The sequence below is a fragment of the Octopus sinensis genome, linkage group LG6 (assembly GCF_006345805.1).
Source record: "Octopus sinensis linkage group LG6, ASM634580v1, whole genome shotgun sequence".
NCBI classification, from domain to species: Eukaryota; Metazoa; Mollusca; class Cephalopoda; order Octopoda; family Octopodidae; genus Octopus; species Octopus sinensis.
The window spans coordinates 19,479,814-19,501,003 of NC_043002.1; the positions used below are offsets into that span (position 1 = coordinate 19,479,814).

The 21,190-nt window shown below is 34.3% G+C and overlaps 1 protein-coding gene across 4 annotated transcripts in view; it reads left to right on the forward strand.

The window, feature by feature from the left end:
- The window catches only part of LOC115212982 (extended synaptotagmin-1-like), a 184,703-nt gene that overhangs the window by 73,716 nt on the left and 89,797 nt on the right, over nucleotides 1-21,190 (forward strand). For all 4 annotated transcript variants that reach the window (XM_036503669.1, XM_036503672.1, XM_036503671.1 and 1 more), the window contains exon 3: nucleotides 15,456-15,541. In XM_036503669.1, coding sequence (XP_036359562.1) covers nucleotides 15,456-15,541 — 86 coding nt within the window. The remainder of the gene's footprint in view (nucleotides 1-15,455; nucleotides 15,542-21,190) is intronic.

A 21,190-nucleotide genomic window follows, 5' to 3' on the forward strand; every position in this document is an offset into this window, starting at 1 on the left:
TGGGAGGTGTGTGGGTGTGTAGGGGTGCATAAAAAGTCACACACAACATTAATGAAATACCAACATTGATATTTGATATTTACAATCATATGTGAACATCTGTATCAAATGGGTGATGTTATAGATAGGCAAATAGGTGAAATAATGGTTCAGTACTGTCACCTTATTAATAATATTTCAAAGATATAAGACAACCAGGGAGCTTGACCTGTTGGAGATAGCAGCCAGAACCCCCTCATAAAATATGGGTAGAACCTAATGGATAATCCTCACAAAAGTCAGGATGGTCACAGTTATAATACCTTTAGGTATTCTAGATGTTCCTTCAAGGCTGACTTGTTGGTAAACAATAACGTTTTTCAGCATTTGTTTTTTTTTTCTTTTTTAAATCTGTTTATGAGAGTAGGCATAGTTGTGTTGTTAAGAAGTTCACTTTGCAACTACATGGTTTCGGGTTCGATCTTGTTGCACAGCACCTTGGACAGATATCTTCTACTATAACTTCTTTGAAAGTGGAAGCTGGTAGAAGGAAATTGTGAGTCACTTATGTGTGTACAAGTGTATGTAGTGGCGGGGTCTGTGTCTGTGTGTGTGATTTCCTCATATATAGATTGTTTAAGACTGTAGACAGTGGTTATGAAACAAAAACAAAAAATCAGTGCTCTTTGAACGAAGTCCTATCCAATATTTTGTTAGTATCAAGTGATAAGCATTCTCTTTTCATTTTCACTAATAGAAATGTAATGAACCAATGTTTGACCCACCGAAAACCTATAAGCATTGAATGATGCTACTGCCAACCAATTCAAATATGAAATAAGTTGTAGGCATGACTACAAGCACAGGTGTGGTTCATAGGACCAAGTATACCTAAGTATGACTATGTGGTTGAGGAGTTTACTTCTCAACCACATCGTTTTGGATTCAGTCCTACTGTGTAGCACCTTGGGCAAGTGTCTACTACTATAATCCCAGGCCAACCAAAGCTTTATGATTGGATTCAGTAGATGGGAACTAAAAGAAGCCCAATATATATGTATATATGAGTGTGTTGTGTCCCCTTGGCTTGACATAGTATACTAGTTGTGAGTGAGTGTCGCTATCATACGTGCAGTGAGATTCATTTCCAATATTCCGTGGAAACCTGTCTGTCTATGGGAAAATATTACCTTGCCTGGAATCAGGTGAGGATTGGCAACAGAAAGGACATTCAACCGTGGAAAATCTGCTTCAATGAAATCTGTATTACCCATGCAAGCATGGGAATGTGTACATTAAAATAATGATAAACATAAAAGATAATTTTTTTACTCCATTTTCATTCTTTTTTTGTGTGTGTTTTCATGATGAAACTGTTGCTGTTGTTTAGCCCCAAGTCTTCTAATTGTGAAAATTTGTGATCAAAGGTATTCTAGCCATGATAATCCTATCTTATTTACCTGGACTGTATTATTTAATGTATCCTTCCTCTTTTTAAGATAGTAGGGTGTGATTTGAGAGAGATCTAGTTGTTATTTCTAGCAAGACAAGCATTCATGGGAAGAAGTTGGTAATATTGGTACATTGGAATAAAATTTATTAAATTCCTCATTGTTAATCCCATATAAATATACTCCCTCCCCACTATAAAAAAATGTGTTACCTTGTACTTGTGATAGAAATCATCATTACTAATTGGTTATTAATCCCAGATTTGTTCTGATCAAGCAAAAATATAATCAAAGTTGTTCCAGCCATAGCTATCTTCTCAGACTTAGTATATCTAAGACTACATTATCTGATGTACTGGTATATTTTTAAGAATTTAGGATGTGATTTTTACATAGATTTGGTTGCAGTTTCCCTCATTATTAGCAGAATCATTAGATGAATAAAATACCCTGCAGTATTTGTCCTTGCATTTTATACTCTCCAAGGTCAACTTTGCTTTTCATTCTTTCAGGGTCGATAGAATGAAGTACTAGTCAAATACTGGGTTTGATTTAATCTACTAATTACTCTCCTCAAATTTCTGACTTTGTGTCCATGTTAGAAACAATTATTTTAACAAAATTGGCAAATTAACCAAGACAATAGTGTCAAATAGAATACCTTGCAATATAATATTGGATTTGTATGTACTGAGTTCAAACTCTGCTGAGAATAAATTTACTCTCTATCTTTCAGGATCAAAAATAAAGTACCAGTTAAGCACCGGGGTTGATATAACTAACTTCACTCCCCTCTAATTTTGAGACCCTGTCTGTTGGAAATCATTATCATGTCTAAGACAGTGTTGGAGGTGGCTAAGACATTAGACTGCTGGACTAAATAATTTAGACCAACTTTATATCCCATTGTTCCTTCATGTAATCATTTATCTTCTTGATAGTCCTTATTATTTCTGTCTCATCCCAGATTTTGTCTATTCCTTCTTCTACGAGGGGCGTTCAATAAGTAATGCCCCTGACCCACTTCCCATAGCAGTAGAGCAACGGAACTTGGCACAGTTATTAGTCTTTTTCTACATAGGAACCACCCAGAGTTATGCATTTCTCCCATTGTTTGATGCAGCTCTGGAGACCGTTTTTGTAGAAGACCCCAGCTTGGTCCTCCAACCTGAACCTGACTTCGGAAATCAAGGCTGCATCATCTGGGAAATGCTTTCCTTTCAAAAACAACTTCATGACTGGGAAGAGGTGAAAATCAGAGGGTGCAAGGTCAGGAAAGTAGGGGGATGGGGGAGGAGTTCATAGCCATATGCCTGTGCTTCTGATCTGGCGACAAGCGAGTTGTGGACCGGAGCGTTGTCCTGCAGGAGGAGGATGCCTTTGCTGATCTTGCCCCGCCTCTTGATTTTGATAACTTCTCTTAATTTCCTCAAAAGTGAGCATAATAGGCTCCTGCAATTGTGGTACCCTTTGCCAAGAAATCTGTCATCACTACTCCGTCCTGGTCCCAGAAGACTGTGAGCATGACCTTGCCAGCGGAGGGCTGCACCCTTGCCTTCTTTGGAGGGGGTGAGTCACGGTGCTTCCACTGCATTGACTGGGCTTTGGTCTCTGGATCATCGTGATGGACCCAGGTTTCATCCTGTGTAATCAGTCTTTTGAAAAATTTTGACTCATCTTCTTGGCACATCTCCAAATTCACCCTTGAGCACTAGACACGTTCTTGCTTCTGGAAAGGCGTGAGCAACCTGGGAATCCATCTGGCAGACACCTTTTGCATATGCAAATGGTCATGAATGATAGTTTCCACAGACCCGGTACTAATCTTGACCTTATGGGCTATTTGGCGAATAATTATGCGTCAATCTTCCAAAATGGCAGCCTCAACTTGACGGACAGATGCCTCATCAATGGCAGAAGGGGCGACCAGATCTGGGAGCTGTTTCCACAGAGTTCCGACCATGTTTGAATTCACGATGCCAGCGTTTTACAAGGTCATATGATGGGGCATCATCACCATAAGTTACTTTCATTTCATCAAAAGTCTCTCGTGGTGTGCGTCCTTTCAAATACAAAAACCGGATCACTGCAAGTGGGTCAGAGGCATTACTTATTGAACGTCCCTCGTAGCTGCATTTCTTGCTCGTGTTTTTTTCTCTCTGCCTGAAGATTAAAAGCACTAACATTATTAAGTTATCCATATGCTAACCTTGAGACAGCTCTGTAGTTCCAAAGAAACTGCTCCACAGTTTCCTGGAGTTAGGAGTAAAATAACTGAGAATGGAAAAAAATTGTTTTAGCACTAATAGATCTGAGGTTATTCAACAATATCAAAAATTGTTATGGTAGCTCACAGCTCTGTGTACCTTCTAGTTGTTCTGCTTCTGAACAATAGCTTTGGGTTTTCCCCTGTAAACCCCCTTTCCCCACTCATCCTCAATAAATAACTTTTCCATCAACTTATTAGTATAAAGAGCAAGGTACATATTCTATGAAATAAAATATCAACACACCCAGACTCACTCAAACATATATGAATGTACATACATACACAAATGCACACAGGCAATTAAATATAATAACTGGCTGCTTTTGAATGAGACATTTTATTAAACTTGTAACATAAAATGATAACATTTCATTATAAAATAATACATAATAAAAATGAAGCATTATCAGAAACTTTGGAAATGCAGGTGAATGTGTACAATAATTATCTTAAACATAATGAAATAAAATACAAATGGAATTATACAAGTTCAAAAGAATGTAATTTATAATGAAGAGTTGTGTGTGTGAATTCATCATCATCATCATCTTTTTTAATGTCCCTCTTTAATGTCATTCATTTAAGAGGCAAAAATGACAGAACTATTATGAATATATAACACTTACTTTATCTAAATTACTCAAACTATAAAAGGCCTCTACTGGATAGTTTTCTTTTTAACATTTTCAAAGTTATTTCATGCAGCTAAATGGTTAGCAATAGGAAAGGACATGTACTCATAAAAGATTTAAAAGAGAGAGAAGAGAGCTTGTGAAAATCAAAATCAAAATGCCACTCATTCACATGTAATGTACATATTTCTTGGTATTGTTTTAGCAAGAAGTAAATGGATGTTAAAGCAAGAAAAATGCCTAATATCTGCTGCTAATAAATTTTTGCACACTTTCTGTTAGACATTTCTTAGACTATTTGTAATGGCATAATACTGTCATTTAAACATACAATATTTATTTGAGTAAACAATGTTCAAATTTACTTCACTATTCAAAACCTGGTCAGAGGGATTTGGGACCATTGGAGACTTCATTACATAGAGCTGTTTAGGCAACATTTGATAGTACCAACTCCGTTGCAATTTTACTTACAGTGCCAGTTGAACTCAGCACTGTCAGTCGACAAAATACTCATTACTTATTAGATGTTGCTGATTGCAGCAAATGACTTTCACTACATTGTCGCCTATTTAAATCTACATGGACCGAACCATTGAAAGGATTGTTTCTGGTGTAGGATATTGATTACTGACTCAACAACTGGTAGTCTACGGTTCTGTCAACTTAGCTCTGCTCTTACTCACCCACAATGTAGCATTGATGAAACCATATAGGTATCGTTAATTGTCTTGACTCTGATTAGGAGCTTTGTGTTCCTTTTACTGTTTCACATATCTGCATAGCTGCAATAATTTTTGGAGTAATTGTTTTTACTACTGGATGTCCTTCCTACAGCTGATCTCTTATATATGGATCCTGTTTCTACCATTTATGTAAAGGAAATGAAACAAGCAGTTATATACCTTGTTATGATGCACAATACAATGACATTAGTAAGATCTGAACTTATATATAGTCTGTTGTCCAGCACCCTAACCTCCCAGACATTGCTCTGAATTCAAAATTGTAGTAATAACATAACCCAGATTAACTTCAATGATATATTTTGCAATTGTTCTTTCCATTTTCTTTCCTTTTTTTGAACTTTTTCTTTCTCATTGTTATTTTTTCCAACCTAGAAGGAAATTTTATTATCATATTTAAATTGAACAACTAGCAGAGATGTTAGCAGTTACTATGCTATTACTAGTATTGCAGTGTCTGGCTGAGACATTCAATTTGCAAATAGCTTTGTCCAGTTTTGTGAAAACAGGTATGCAGAGTAAGAACAGCATACAGTAGCAACACTGTAAATAGATAAGTGGTTGTTATTGTTGTTTAGCTTCAAGCCTGCCTTTTTACAACAGAATCATGCCCAAAGGTGTTCTATTCATGACTATTTTTTTCTTTTTTCACAAGCATAATGTGTTGTTGCATCTTTTTAAAGTTGTTATGGTATGAATTGAGCGAGATTTAGATACTAATTTTAACAGGCTAGCAAGTACATAGAAGTTACCTCGTTTCTTATTTCTTTATTGCCCACAAAGGGCTAAACATAGAGGGGACAAACAAGGACAGACAAAGGGCTTAAGTCAATTACATCGATGCCCAGTGCATGACAGGTACTTAATTTATCGACCCTGAAAGGATGAAAGGCAAAGTTGGCCTTGGCGGAATTTGAGCTCAGAATGTAGCGGCAGACGAAATACCGCTAAGCATTTCGTCTGGTGTGCTAACGTTTCTGCCAGCTCACCGCCTAAAAGTTATCTTGTTAGCAAGTTTAACTCCTCTTATGAGTGCAGGCTAGAAGTGAATCTCGTCTGTCTTATAAGTCAGTAAGATTGATCACACATTGCTGGTTAGCTCTTATGTAAAAGCCAAATAATTGTCTTGCTCTCCTGACAACTGACAGATTAACTGAGGGAAAAGAAAAGTGAAGTAAATAAGCTGAGTGATACAAGATAAATATACAAACAAGAAAGGTAATATGATACCTATAAAGTAAGAGTCAAGAAATGATTAATCCGTATCCAGATATTGTGTGAGGGGAGTGTGTACATGTGTGTGTGTGTGTGTTTTTTTTTTGCTTGTCTGCATGTGTGCTTCTCCACAAAACATATTGTCATTTCTCCTGTTAACAAATTATTCACTCTGTTTGTCCTTTCTAAGATACATGAAATAAAACATCTTTTATTTGTAAGGGTTATTGACAAGAAGAGTGTCTGGCTGTAAAACAATACCTTGATAATATAAATTATCTAACTCTTGCTAGCGTGGAAAAAATTAATATAACAATGAATGGACAAATAAATATAAACGCTTGGGTTCAGATGTACCAATGAGGTGAAACACAATAGATGTAGCTAAGTTTATTTTTACATTTGCTTCTGGTGGTTCACTCCAATGTCACTCCAATTTCTTTTTTATGTATGTGTGTTTATTTAGGTAACAATATGCGCATGTGTGTGTGCACGCATGTGCATGCTCATGCACACCCGCATATAAAATTCTTTGTTGTCCATAAGTCTGGAAAGAATAACTGCCTTTTAGTATGAGTAATAGAGTGGTTTCATGTATGTATGTATGTATGTATGTATGTATGTATGTATGTATGTATGTTTCATATACTGCTTAGAAACAATGCACATTACCAGAATTTTCTGACTCAAGAGGAATAGTGCAAACCACTCCAAATCCTTGTTAGGGCATCTATGTAAATGAAGTAAGGACTGGCTAGCTTGTACTGGCATGGAGTAGTATAATACATAATAATGAAGTCAAACCAAATAATGATATTTTGAACACATTGAAAGCATGCATTTCAGATCATTGTGTAATAGAGAAAAAAAATGGAATTTATCTCTTACTGAACACTCTTCAATTAAGACGTTTCAAAATATAGTGTGGTCAAATTCCTTCTTTATACATGGTCTTGGGCAGTTTGCATAAACTTTGTAAGAGATGAATTCCTCTTTTTATCTATTGTCCAATTGTCTGAAATATACATATTAAATATATTCAAAATATCATTACTTGGTTTGACTTCATTTTGTATATATCTTCTTTTATTCTTTTACTTATTTCAGTCATTAGACTATAGCACCACCTTGAAGAATTTTAGTTAAACAAATCAACCCTAGTACTTATTTTTAAGTCTGGTATTTATTTTATTGGTTCTCTTTTGTGGAACCACAAAAGAGAACCAATATATATATATATATATATATATATATATGAGAGAAAGATAGGGAGAGAAAGCTGTCAAGATTATGGAAGCTAAAAGCTATAACACAAGAACAGACAACAGAGTGATTAGGAAAAAAAAAGAATAAAACAATTTTTAAAATAATGGTAATAAATGAAGAGTAAAAATGTATTTTTGAATCTTTTTGGTCATCCTTCCTCCTTTTCTCTAAAAGGACTTCAACACGAGTCTGCTTAAAGAGTTCAGTGCCCTTAATGCAATAAGTTTCCTCTCTTCCATGAATCTGTGAAGGAAGTCACAGCTTCACTCATGATACCTCTTCTGATTTTACTTGAGAAAGTCTCTGTATCACTTCAGCGGTGCTCCAACAGAATGCATATCCCAAGGAAGCTGACTGTAAAAAAGCCACCCTATCAGGTGGCTTTTAAGCAACTAACTCTGAATGAGATGATCTGCAAACAGATCTCTGACTTGTTTTGGAGAATCTGTTGCAATTGCTTCCTCCAGCGACATATCCCAATGATGATCATATTCGTTGCTAAAAATCATGTAAAAAAAATTGTCAAAAACGATCACAATAATGAAAACATAGGAATTCAAAATTTCAGGATTACAGGTCTGGATTCGGCCTGGAATATTTTTTAATTTACTCATGGAGTCAGCCTGATTCCAAAATGATATTATGATATGTTGAGCTACAGCCTCAAGGAGTAAAGTTGAAAAAGTGTGACACACTGATGTTCACATTTATTATATTTGATATGTTTAATTTTGGGGAAACTGTATTTCAATTAAAATGTATTTTGTGTGTGTGTGTGTGTGCGTGCTTGTGTGTGCATATATGTATTTATGTACACACACACATATATAAGTTTGTTTTAAAGAAAGCAAAAGATAAAACAAAAATTATAGTAAATTACTATTTTTAAATCTCACAACATGAGATATTCAGCAACAGTACTTTGTAGTAAAGATTGTTTGCCAATATAACATGGCAGTCCTGGTTAAGGACTAATGTTGCTGTAATTTAGCCCCAGGAGACATCGTCTCCAGCTGGTTATACAACACGATCTGTGTCCTTATATTTTTGAACAAGGGAATCTAGCACCCCAACTCAGCTCAAATTTATAAATTTATAAATCAGTGACTAGTTGTCACTTTGAATACTATATATTTCAAACAGAAATTTGGCAGCGCCGCCTCTAGCCGAGCAATTATTCTGTGCTGATGAGGAGAAATAACCCAGAAACCATGATACACAGATATTGTTTTGAGCTGGGTGGGGGTGCCACATTCCCTTGTTCAAAAATATAAGGACACAGATCGTGTTGTATAACCAGCTGGAGACGATGTCTCCTGGGGCTAAATTACAGCAACGTTAGTCCTAAACCAGGACTGCCATGTTATGTTGGCAAACAATCTTTACTACAAAATGATAGTGTCCAGTAGTTGGTTCAGTATGCTGGCCACAGGAATTTCTGTCCAGGAAAGTTGTACATCATCTCCCTCTTTCTCTCACATACCCACACTCTCTTGCTTATTATTACTCCCATTGCCACCATCAACACTGCTACTTTTAATAAAACATCAACTCTCCCTAAATTTCTTTTTCTCTCTTTTTCTTCCTATCTTTCTCTTTTGTTCTTTCTTTCTCCGTCTTCACCACCGTAATCACCATCTCTATGCCTACTATTACTCTCACCCCAGCACAAGGATGTATTGTTATTGAATAGTGAGAAGGGGGGGGGTCAAAGTGTGACACACTGACACACACAAATTAGTTTTCACATTTATTATATTATATATATATATATATATATATATATATACACACACACACACACAAAGAGAGAGAGAGTTTCTTTTTTCTCTATTAAAACTGAAGCTGCGAATTTCTGATGCAATTTTAGTTTCATGCCTATGTAATCTTCAGATGAAACTATTTCACCTGAAGATCAGTCGCATGACACTGAAGTTAAAGACAAACTCTCAACTTCAGTTTTAATTAAAAAAAAAAAAACAATATCTTGTGCAACATGCATTAATCACACCTTTCATATTCATTCAAAATTAAGTAACATACATTTGTGTTTGTGTACACACACACATTTTAACAATTTAGAGTTAACTCACTAGATTTCACTGACTAGTGGCAGAAGCTTCCATAAAGTTATTTTTACATTTGTATTTATGAATATATGTGTTATTTAAATAAGAAATATTACAATGGTATTTTAGCTAACACAGTAAAGAAAACATAGCCTTACTTAAATACATTTAAAATAACACAGAAACTAAATTGTGTTGGTAGTAGGAGAGAGTTGGTATAAAGTAAAGAAAATGGATGTGGGTGAGAGTGAGTGTAAATGTAAAATATGGGATAAGAATGAGTATAAGGGAATGGGGATGGAGACAGGTGTAAAGTATAGAATATGATCTGTAATGGGTAAAAAGGGGTGGAATGTGGTTGTGAAAGTGTTGAATACATGTTGGCGTTAGACTACTGTAATATTCTTGTTGATGTTGTTTAACTTACAGCATAGTTTGATCTATTTCACATGACCTTTTTAGTGAAATACTCTTTACTTTAAACAGCAAATGAAATGTCGTGACATTGATGCCTGTCCCTAGAGCATTAGTAGATAATAAACAGTGTGATAAGAATTGGTTTCAGTTGGGAGTCATGTTGCTCTTTCTCTTGGGAAAGGCATGAACATTATTAATGCAAATTGTATTCTTTCAGTAAAATAGAGTGTTTACTCCTTAGTTATCAGAAAACATCTTTAATTTTTTGCAGCTCACTTCGTTTTTTTTATCCCTTCTGTCTCTAGGCATGAAAGAAAGAGGATAGGATGTAAGATGAGATGAAATCTTCCCTTGAGTGATTGATTTTGTATATTGCATGTGGTTTGTTAGGTGGAGGTAGGGATGATATCTAGCAGCTGGAAGGGAACATTTGAAAATGTATTGGCGGTATTGAAGGTTGTAGTAACAATGGTAGACAGATGTAGATTTTCATATCTCTAATTTTTTATTTATCTCTCTCATCTCCTCTTTACCTCTATTTCCACCTGTCCCTCTCTTCCCCTTTTCTCCCCTTAACTTCTAAAATGCCTTTCAGCATTTTTCTACCGAATTCTGTTTATGATTCATAATTTAAACAAAAACAGCTGCTACAAATATTTAAAAAAATATCCTGAAATATTTCACATAGCTGTAGTTTCCTTTACAAAAGAAAATCCTGTACAGAACAGCTGTAAAGTAGCGTGGAAAGTCCAATGGTAAATGAAAGAATCTGATGGCTCTGGGTCCCTAATCAATTAACCTGGAGATAGAATTTATTAAGGCGCATATACTTGAGGGTGCAATAGTTGGTTTACTTACCAAGATGGTGTTTGTATCGTATCAGAACTGCAATATGGTCAAGATGCATAGTTTTCAATTGCTGAGTCCAATTGCAAGATGGTTGAGGATATATTGTTTGCTTTTTAGGCAGGGATAGCACTGTGATATACACAACTGGTTTGCTGGCTTGCATGGCTAATGGAGCTAAGTTGAAACATTGGATAGTTTTAAGAAGAAAGCACTAATTTCCTAAACGGTGCACCACAAAGGATGAATGGATGACAATTCAATACATGTTTAGTGAGACAAAATATGTTTTAAAAGATTTGAATTTCTACTTGAACCAACGTCATTGTTAGTGCTGGGATCAATACCATTTTATCAAAAATTGAAGCAAAACAAAATAAATTGAGTTGTTATCCTGGTATGGTTTGAACTCAAACACAAAATATAACTGAATAATGCAAAACATTTTGTTTCACACTATCAAGTTTGTTATCATTCCCTATTGCTATTGTAATGATACCTTAATGCAGTTTGAAAGCTGTAAATTTCAAAGCAGGGGTATAGGCAATTTAATCAACTTTACTACCAAGTCTTATCTTAATGACCCAGGCAAAAATCAAACCTTCTAGGATTTGAAATTAGAACATAAAGGAGTGTAACTAAACAACAGGCATTTTGTCTAATGCTCCATCAATTTTACCAGCCACAGTGATGCTTTAATCTCATTGCACTGTGAGTTTTAAAAAAAAACAAACATGATGAAATAAACTGACTTAACCCTTTTGTTATTGTATTTATTTTGAGATGCTCTGTGTTTCTTTCAACTAATTTTAAATATAACAAAGAATTTAGTAAAATAACTTAGTTATCATTAAGCTGGTGTTAGGAACATAAATTGCGACTAAGGTTTCATGGAAGATTTTCATTCAAAACTTATGGAAACAAGACATTTGTACTACAGAGCCAGAGGTGGTTTCAAACGAGTTGGTATTGAAAGGGTTAAAGATAAAACAAAACAAAATAAGTGGATGAAGATATCAAAATTTCAGAACTAAAATGTTTTAAACTTTTCCTTTTAATAGTTATAATGTATACTTAATGGAAGAAATGCATTGGGATAAATAAAACTTCAATGAATAATAACTAAAAAAGGGTTACACACTGAAACCATTTTATCTATATAAGTAACATAAATGTATATATTTTAATGTTTTTTCTTTCTGCTTTCCTCAAGATAATTTTGAACTGGATTTTAGCTTAAAGATAAGATTTGCACAAATGAATCTCAACCACTCATATTTCCTAAGTTGAAATCTCCATAAAAGACCATATGAAATATTAAAGGAAAAACCTGCATTTCAAGTAGGAAATGGTTCTTTGGAATAAGATGTAATGGAAGGTAATATATATATATATATATATATATATATAATAGATACAATAATATAAAAAAACAACTTTTTCAGAGTTGCTTTTTGTTACAGCTCTGACTCTGTAAAAAGAAACTTTAGCTTTCATATTGTGTTCGAAGCTTTAGAAAATTCTTACATGTCATAACAGTAGCTTTCCATAAAGTAATATTGTAGTTATTATCATGATTAAAATAGCACTGTGGCTGGTAAAATTGGCAGAGTATTAGATAAAATGTCTTGTATTTAGTTATACTCCTTTATATTCTAATTCTAAACCATGGCAGCCTTGATTTTTGTCTATCAGCCTTCCAGGGTCAATAAAATAAAAACCTTTTCCTACTCAAAATGCAGGTTTTTAATATTTCTTATGATCTTTTGTGGAGATTTCAATCTAGAAATTACAAGAGGTTGCAATTCATTTGAGCAAATCTTTTTAAATCTGAACTAAAATCCAGTTCTTAAGAATAATAGAAAGAAAAAAATTGAAATATATGCATTTATTTTACATAGCTGAATAAAATGGTTTCTGAGTGCAATTCTTTTTAATTACTGTTCATTCAAGCTTTATTTATCCCTATATATTTCTTTTGTCAATTATGTTATAACACTATTCTAAAGAAATTTTTTTTTTTTTTTTTTTTTTTTACTTTTGAAATATTGTTTATGTTTTTATCCATTTATTTTATTTTATTCCCAAGTTAGTTTATTTTGACATTTAAAAAAAAAAAACCTATTCTTTTCTGCTTCATTTTTTTTCTCTTTTTCATATAGAAACATATGTGTATAACATAGTGAGTTGAAAATCTTTTATTACACCTAAGATTAGAAGAGACACACATTGCTTTCCAATCACATGGTTTCAAGTTCAGTCCCACATTGTGTCACCTTGGACAAAGTATCAGTTACTATAGCCCTGAACTAACCAAAGCCTTGTAAGTGGATTTGGCTGATGAAAGCTGAAAGAGGCATATTGTGTGTGCGTATCCGTCCTTGTAGTGTCATTCATTTCCAGTATCCTGCAAAAACATGTTTGCCCATATTCAAACTTACAATATTACATATGTGAGACTCTGCTGCAGGTATTTATGAGGAAAGACATATATATATCTAATAATATTACTTATATATAATCCAATAATATTACAAAGTAATAGTGAAATGAATACAATAAAATATAGTACATGCATGCATACATTTGTGTGTGTCTGTCTGTTTGCAATAACCCATATGGCTTTATTATGATGCATTTGCTTTTGTCCCAAACACATTCCCTTATGAAATCACTTGCAAATCAAGAATATGTATATATCTAATGTTTCCTAATGTAATTCTTTCCCTGGAATTGCAATGATTTCTACGCTTAGTTACCATTGCCTCAATTTATTCACATCACTATGGAAAGGTACTAACATCACATTTCTTATTGGCTCTCTGTTAGAAAACTTTAAAACTGATGGCTAGAAGCTAGTATTCTATTTATGAAAGCATTTTTTACAGGTTATTTCTGACTACCTATGGGTTACAGACAGGTAACTATCTAGCATAGATTGAAGACTAAAGAGCTAATGTGGTTTGTAATTTAAAAATAAAAACTTATATTCATACTAGCATGTATATATAGAGGCAATTCTGTTGAAGTAATTTTTATAGCTGTGTACCCTTCCAATGGGAAAACCATTCAACTATGAAGTTAAAATATCCTGTTCTCACCAAATTTCAATGCAAACTTGCATGTTTCCAGCAACAATTCTTTGTATATGCACCAGTGCCCATTATATTCTAATTTGCTTGTCATGGTACCTTTCAGCTGTTTGCTGAATTGACAGTTATTTTTGGCTTTCACCTAGCCAATACTATTTGCTTGTACAAAGTATAATTTTGAATAGATAATTGAAAATGAGAATAAGCAAGTCATGACATTTGATACAAAATGGCCATTAAGTTTTAAGAGAAGTATCACTCGTCAATAAAAGAAGCCTCTTACGTAGTTGTTTGACTCTTAGAGATATCAGCCAACTCTCCCTCAAATTATACCCTGCCATGTTGAAAATAAAGGGACACATTGGATAATGTAGTCTTAGATAAGTAATACTTGAGAAAAGGACAGGATGTACATCACTGGGATAATTTTGACTGTAAGTTTAGTCAATCTGGAGTGACCTGGGTTTAAGCAACAAGAGTTTGAATCAATCATATCAACTCTTGTGCTTATTTAAGTGTGATACTTGATTGAATCCCTCCATTCACTTGGTATAAAGGAATACAACTTGACACACCAGTTTATACTAAAGATATACATAGACACTTACACAACGTATGTATGTATGTATGTTGGCATCAGGTCACTTTTGAGTGCTACTGGTAACATGTAACCCAGTACAACCTGTTGCATGGTCGGGTCGTCGGCGACTAAACCGGCAACCCCACCAAGCTTGCTTGGTGAGGAGGGTGTTTATTGGACACCCTGCGGGATGAAAAACAAAACCCGTCAAACCATTGGGAGTGAAGGACTCCTAGCCTTTGTTAGGGTATCCTTCTAGGAGAAGGTAACTCAGGTAACTGGGATAACTCCGATATAAAACCTGCGGCTCAGTGGTTACCGATGATGTTGACTTGTTCTTCTTTTCGGATTATGGCTGCTGTTGCTTAGTGAGTGGGATTGACTCAGTGCACAGCCTTTCCCCACTTTAAAAAAAATCTTCTTGCACAGGCATTGCACAATAACAACATTGATTAAGCTTCGTGCAATGGCCATACTCGATAACGAGGGGGCAACCACCATGTATGTATGTATTATGTGCATATGTGTGTAATGACAGACTTTCGCACAATTTCCATCTACTAAATCTCACTCTCACAGTATATGTCAGTCCATGATTTGTGCAGTGGGATTGAACCTGGAACCATGTAGTTGTGTTGCAAACTTCTTAATTGCACAGCTATGCCTGTACATGAGAACAAAAATAAATCAAAGTAATAAGTGAAAATTTCTGGGCAAGTTACTTGCAATAGACTAACATCCCCCCCAGGGGGAAGATTTATTCTTTCTCTATTCTCTAATACAATTGAAACTTAGAGTTAGACTCCAACAACAGCCTATTAGGATTCTTTGAGTTATTCTAAATTACCATCATTATCTGTCATTTCTAAATCCTCTACTATTTATTGTTTCAGGTGGGTGTTTAGTTCAACTTCCATCCAAGATTTGGTAAAAAGAAGATTAGATGATCGAATGATGAATATCAAGCCAGCATTTTTGAGTAAGTTATACTAAATTCGCAAATTGCCCATATTTTCTACATTTTTTAAGGTAGTTGTGGGGGAGGTGGCAGTGAGTTCATAATCAGAATTATATGGTTTGTTACTTGGGTTGTCTTTTTGTTGCTTAATTTTGTCACATTAGCTTTGTTCACTATATTTCCATTTATCATAATATCCTTTTCATATTTTATTTTCTCTCTTTCTCTATGTGTGCATGTGGCATGATACAATATAATTCAATATTTTTATTTATTTCTCTATCTTGTTAATATATTTACTTTTCTTGCCTTTTATACTTCTATAACTGTCTTTCTCACTTTTATCTCTCTGTGTCATCCCATCATACGTTTCCCCCCTCTCTCTCTCTCAGTAAATTCTCTCATGAAGCTCTATTCTTTCAATAACATTATATCACACCCCATCAGTGTATATAATTGAATATGGAGGCTGGCACACATTTTCACAGTAAACTTATAATCATGTGATGCATGATAGGAAAAAATAACTCTGTCTTCCATCTACTATTCTCACCAACCTTTCATATTTTGTGCATGCATGTGTGTGTGTGTGTGTACTTTACAATGGGACATATGAGTATGCATGAGTATGTATATGCGGATGAGTTTGAATGGAATATGTACATGGATCTGTGTATACATATTTGTATGTGTATACACATATAAGATACATATATTCTTATACATGCAAATCTGCATAAACATCTCACCATAAAACGGTGTGTGTGTGTGTGTGTTTGTGTTTATGTGCACACAACCACATATAGAGATAGATAAATAGATAGATAGATAGATAGATAGACAAATAGACACACACTCACTTACATATAATTTTATTTCCGTATCATTTGGTCTATTTCTTAACTCAATGGTATTTGTTTTGCAGCAGTTGTTATTGGATTGAGAAGTCTTGGATATTTTAGCTTATCAAATAGAAGGAAAAACATACTATATAACAAAAACAAACCACAAACTAACAGCATAACATCAAAATCTAAATCTATGAATAAATAAATAACAATGAAATGTATTGTTAGATTAAATAATACCAAAAAAGTGAGTTACTAAATAAATAAGTAGATATTAAAAAAAAAAATGATGAATAAAATCAATATAAAATAAAACAAAAAATGAAAGAGAAACAACAAAGGATATCTCCATTTTTGTATTATAGAAAAAATAAATATCCTGCTAATCAATATTGTCAAAGATATTTCGCAGAATTTCTGCCTCTTAGCTTTGCTTTTACTATCTTCTTTGCAACTATCTTCTTTTCATTATCAGTCACCATTCTCTACATGAAGGAGAAAACACGACTTGTTTGAAGATTAACTTCACTTCTTTCCATTAAATAAGAGGTCAATTGTATTGATGGTTTGTTTATTTTTCACTTTATGACTATACTATGCTTTTGTTTTACAGTACTAAAGTTTTATAACATTGATATATTTGACTGGAGAAGGTATCCTGAACCATTATCTTTTCAATACTGCTTTATAAAATTAAGTTAACTCCGTTGTGATTTAATCTAGTTTAGTCTCAAGTCAACTCTGATTGAATAGACTTACTATCAAAAGTATTCCAGCTTTGACCATCCTGTGTTTTATGGAGTATTTACGATTGTACTCTCTGCAATTTAAGGGAGATTTGACTGCTATTTCAAGCAGATGGAATGACCATATAGAGAATATCTTACTGGCTCATAATGTGAACTTTGATGTGAGTGATAGAAAACCAGATACTTTGAAGCACTTAGTCTAACAATTCTCATCTTCTGCCACCACCTCTTTTTTTGGAGGGATGAAAACTATGCTTTTTACTGATGTAATTTCAACTGCTAATAATAATGATTTCTAACATAAGCATAAGGCCAGTACTTGTTTTATTGATTCTGTTGAGATGAAAAGTTAAACAAACACTGAGAGAACCATAGAAAGATCTAACAAAATACGGTAATGTCTGCTACCTTGTAATTTTACCAGTCACTGTTCTCTTCATAATAATAATAATCCATTCTACTATAGGCACAAGGTCCAAAATTTGCAGGAGGAGGATAGTCAATTACATTCACTCCAGTGTTTCACTGGTACTTAATTTATTAACCCTGAAAGAATGAAAGGCAAAGTCGACCTCAGTGGAATTTGAACTCAGAATGGAGCAATGGGAAAAATACCACTAAGCATTTTGTCTAACATGCTAACAATTCTGCCAGCTCTCCGCCAATGATAATAATCATAATATTGCTTTCAAATTGTGGCACATGACCAGCAAGCTTGGAGGAGGGGCTATCTTGATTGCATCATCCCCAATGCTCAGTTGGTACTTATTTTATTGACCTCAGAAAAATGAGGAGCAAAGTTGACTTAAGCAGAATTTGAACCCAGAATGCAAAAACAGATGAAATGCCACTAAGCATTTTACCCAACACTAATAATATTGCCAGCTTGCAGCTTCAATATTAATAATAATGTTGGTTTCAAATTTTGGCACGAGGCCAGCATTTTCAGGCAAAAGTGTAAGTCATTTATATTGACCCCAGTGTTTGACTGGTATTTATCTTATTGACCCCAAAAGGATGAAAGTAAAGTTGACTTCGGCAGAATTTGAACTCAGAACACAAAGACAGACGAAATGCTGCGAAGCATTTTGCTCAGCATACTATGATTTTGCCAGCTTTTTGCCCCAATAACAATAATAATATTGAAAAGAGCATTGTCACTGTGAAAATAATAACCTTCCATGTAAATATATTTTTTCTACATGACTTTATTTGATTTTGTAAATGAACAGTCAAGTGTGTTTACTTTTATGGCCTATCAATGTATACAATAAGTTTCTTTGCCTTAGGTGTTGAGAAGAGATTCAGTAAGAAATGGAAACAAAATTGAAGGAAGAAGGAAAACTCATGATAATAATGTTTCTAATTCAGGTACAAGGCCAGAAATTTGGTGGGAAAGGTGCTAACCGATACCACTAAACCCCAACTATTATCATTATTCTAGCAGATCATTAGCACACTGGGTAAAATGCTTAGTGGCATTTCGTCCGTCCTTACATTTTGAGTTCAAATTCTGCTGAGGTCAACTTTGCCTTTCATCCTTTTAGGGTTAATGAAATAAGTATCAGTTACAAACTGGGGTTGTACCACCCTCTTAAAACCCAACTACATTCTGGCTGAAAAATATAGAATACCTCATAAGTAATATAAATGTCCTGAATTCAGTGGTGGTGATAATGAAGATGTTACATGTTAATTTAATGTATTAAACTTATCTTTATTAATGTATATCGAATTATACATTGATATATACAAGATTTACGCAGATATAAGAGTTAGAACTCGTAATCTGCTTGTGGACCTATTTTTGGGGAAATTTTTGCCTACTACACTAAAAGGTTTCCCTACCCCTGGTCTAAGTAGATGGTGCTGTGAGTTGATCTAGGTGTATACACACTGTTTGTCAACAAGCAAGATATCTTCTCCGTGACAAAATACAGTAAGTCGCTTGTTCCCCAGTTCGAATGTGAATCAAGCATATTCGGACTATGTCCTGATATGTTTTGAATACAACTTATATTGCATCTCTGTATCATAAGAGGTATCTAAAAGGGTTAGTAACAAGAAAAATATCTAACCATAAAAATCTGCCTCTGAAAAAGCGTCCGACCCATGCTATTTTGGAAAAGCTAACATGAAATGCTGTTGAGGATGATGGTGGCAGGCATTTTTTTCAGTGAGAATGCTACCACAATGTTATAATTCTCCTCTATTACCACATAAGATCGCATTTCCTTGTTTAACAATAAACAAAGAAAATAAAAATGGCACTTCGCCAAAGAAAAAGACAATAGATTTGAAATGAAAGTGTTCTTCCTCTCCAAAAAAAAGGGGAACAAAGTAAGCTTTAAATTTTCATCTTGCTCTTCAAATAATCCACACTAACAAACATATACTGAATACAAACATCAAACAATAACCTGATTTTGAAACACAGAAAACTAGCAGTACAATCCAAACACTTCAAACCGATTGTACATCAAATAATACAAACAGTGATTTCAAACTTGGCATCAGGCCACAGATTTTTAGAGTAGCATATAGTTGATCCTTAGCTCAAAACCACAGATTTTTGGAGAAGGGATATAATCAGTTTAATTGACCCTATCATATAACTTCTATTCACTTGTATTTTGACAACGATAAAGGGATGAGAGCAAAGTTATTTAGTGGTATTTGAACTAAAGATGAAAAGGGATGGCTCTCAAATATAATTTTGTCAGGCATTACATCACTTCAACCACTCTGTTCATTATCATCATCATCATCATCATCATCATTACATCTGCTTTCTCTGCTGGCATGGTTTGGATGGTTAGCAAGACCATATCTTCTTCTAGTGTCACAGTTTTGGCATAGTTTCTACAGCTGGATACCCTTTGCTTCTTTTTGGGTGGGGGTAACACTAGTGAGGTGACTTTGTAACTTGCAAGAATAAAAGTCCCCTTGACTCACTTGGTCACTATATGCAAGTTGTTGATAGTTTGATATATGATGAGAGGAGTAGGGAGAGGTTTGTTGTGGAGAATATTCATGGCTACCTCACATGGCTACCCCACATTATGAGTGGGTAGGAATATCTAGAAAGAAGATAAAGATGTTAGTAATGAGGTAAAAAAGTATACTCTCAAGGTGCAAGAAGTTGAGTATAAGGGAGAATACTGACTAAGGATTGGGGATGTGGGTACAGATAAGTTCATAAGAGTACTTCCATAAGCAGAAAACATGACCAAGCAATCATCAGACATGATTGATGGGAAAAGTATAGCCAGAGCTCTTTTGTACTGAAGATGCAAATATTTACTTCTGGTCAGGCCAAAGGCCAAGTGTAGGAACAAACTACTTGGCTTCAGTACAGCTGGAACAAAAATACCACAATGAAGTGATTTTAATGAAGCCTTCAGCCTGACTGGAGATAAATATTTCATCTTAAGTACAAAAGAGCTCAGGCCAAACTTTTCCAGTCAGTTGTGTCAGATGACTGTTTGGCCATGCTTTCTGTTTAGGGAAAGTAACTTTGCATCATTATTATTGACAAAAGCACAATTAGTTCCCAAATCAGTGATCTGTATACATACTTAAAGTGTAAATATGTATTGAAACAATCACCATTTATGTACTAGTAGGCATCATTCCTTCTCTGTGGACTACTTATTACTGACACCATCACAGTTGTTTGTTATTTCTGCCCCTATATTTCTACATTTAATTTTTAATTTAAATTCTGCTAAAAGATCCTTCTATAAGTTATGCCAATCCTCTTCAGATTTTTCTAGCTTCTAGATTTTTCTATTACTCTTTATCTTCTCCTAAATTCACTAAAAAGTTATTCTTCCCATTGCTCTTACTTCATATTACTCTTAATTTCTTTACTATTAAACTTTACTGTTTAATAAACTTTTCTCTGTAAAACTTTGAAGTCACAATCACTATACTTCTAATAAAATTTTACACTATTTTGGGACTGAATCATTTTATTTTTACCGTTATTATTACTCACTGTTTTTAATTCCTTTTAAAAATATGTGTGAGTGCTTGTGTGTTATACTAAAGATGTAACTGCATTTGAGTTT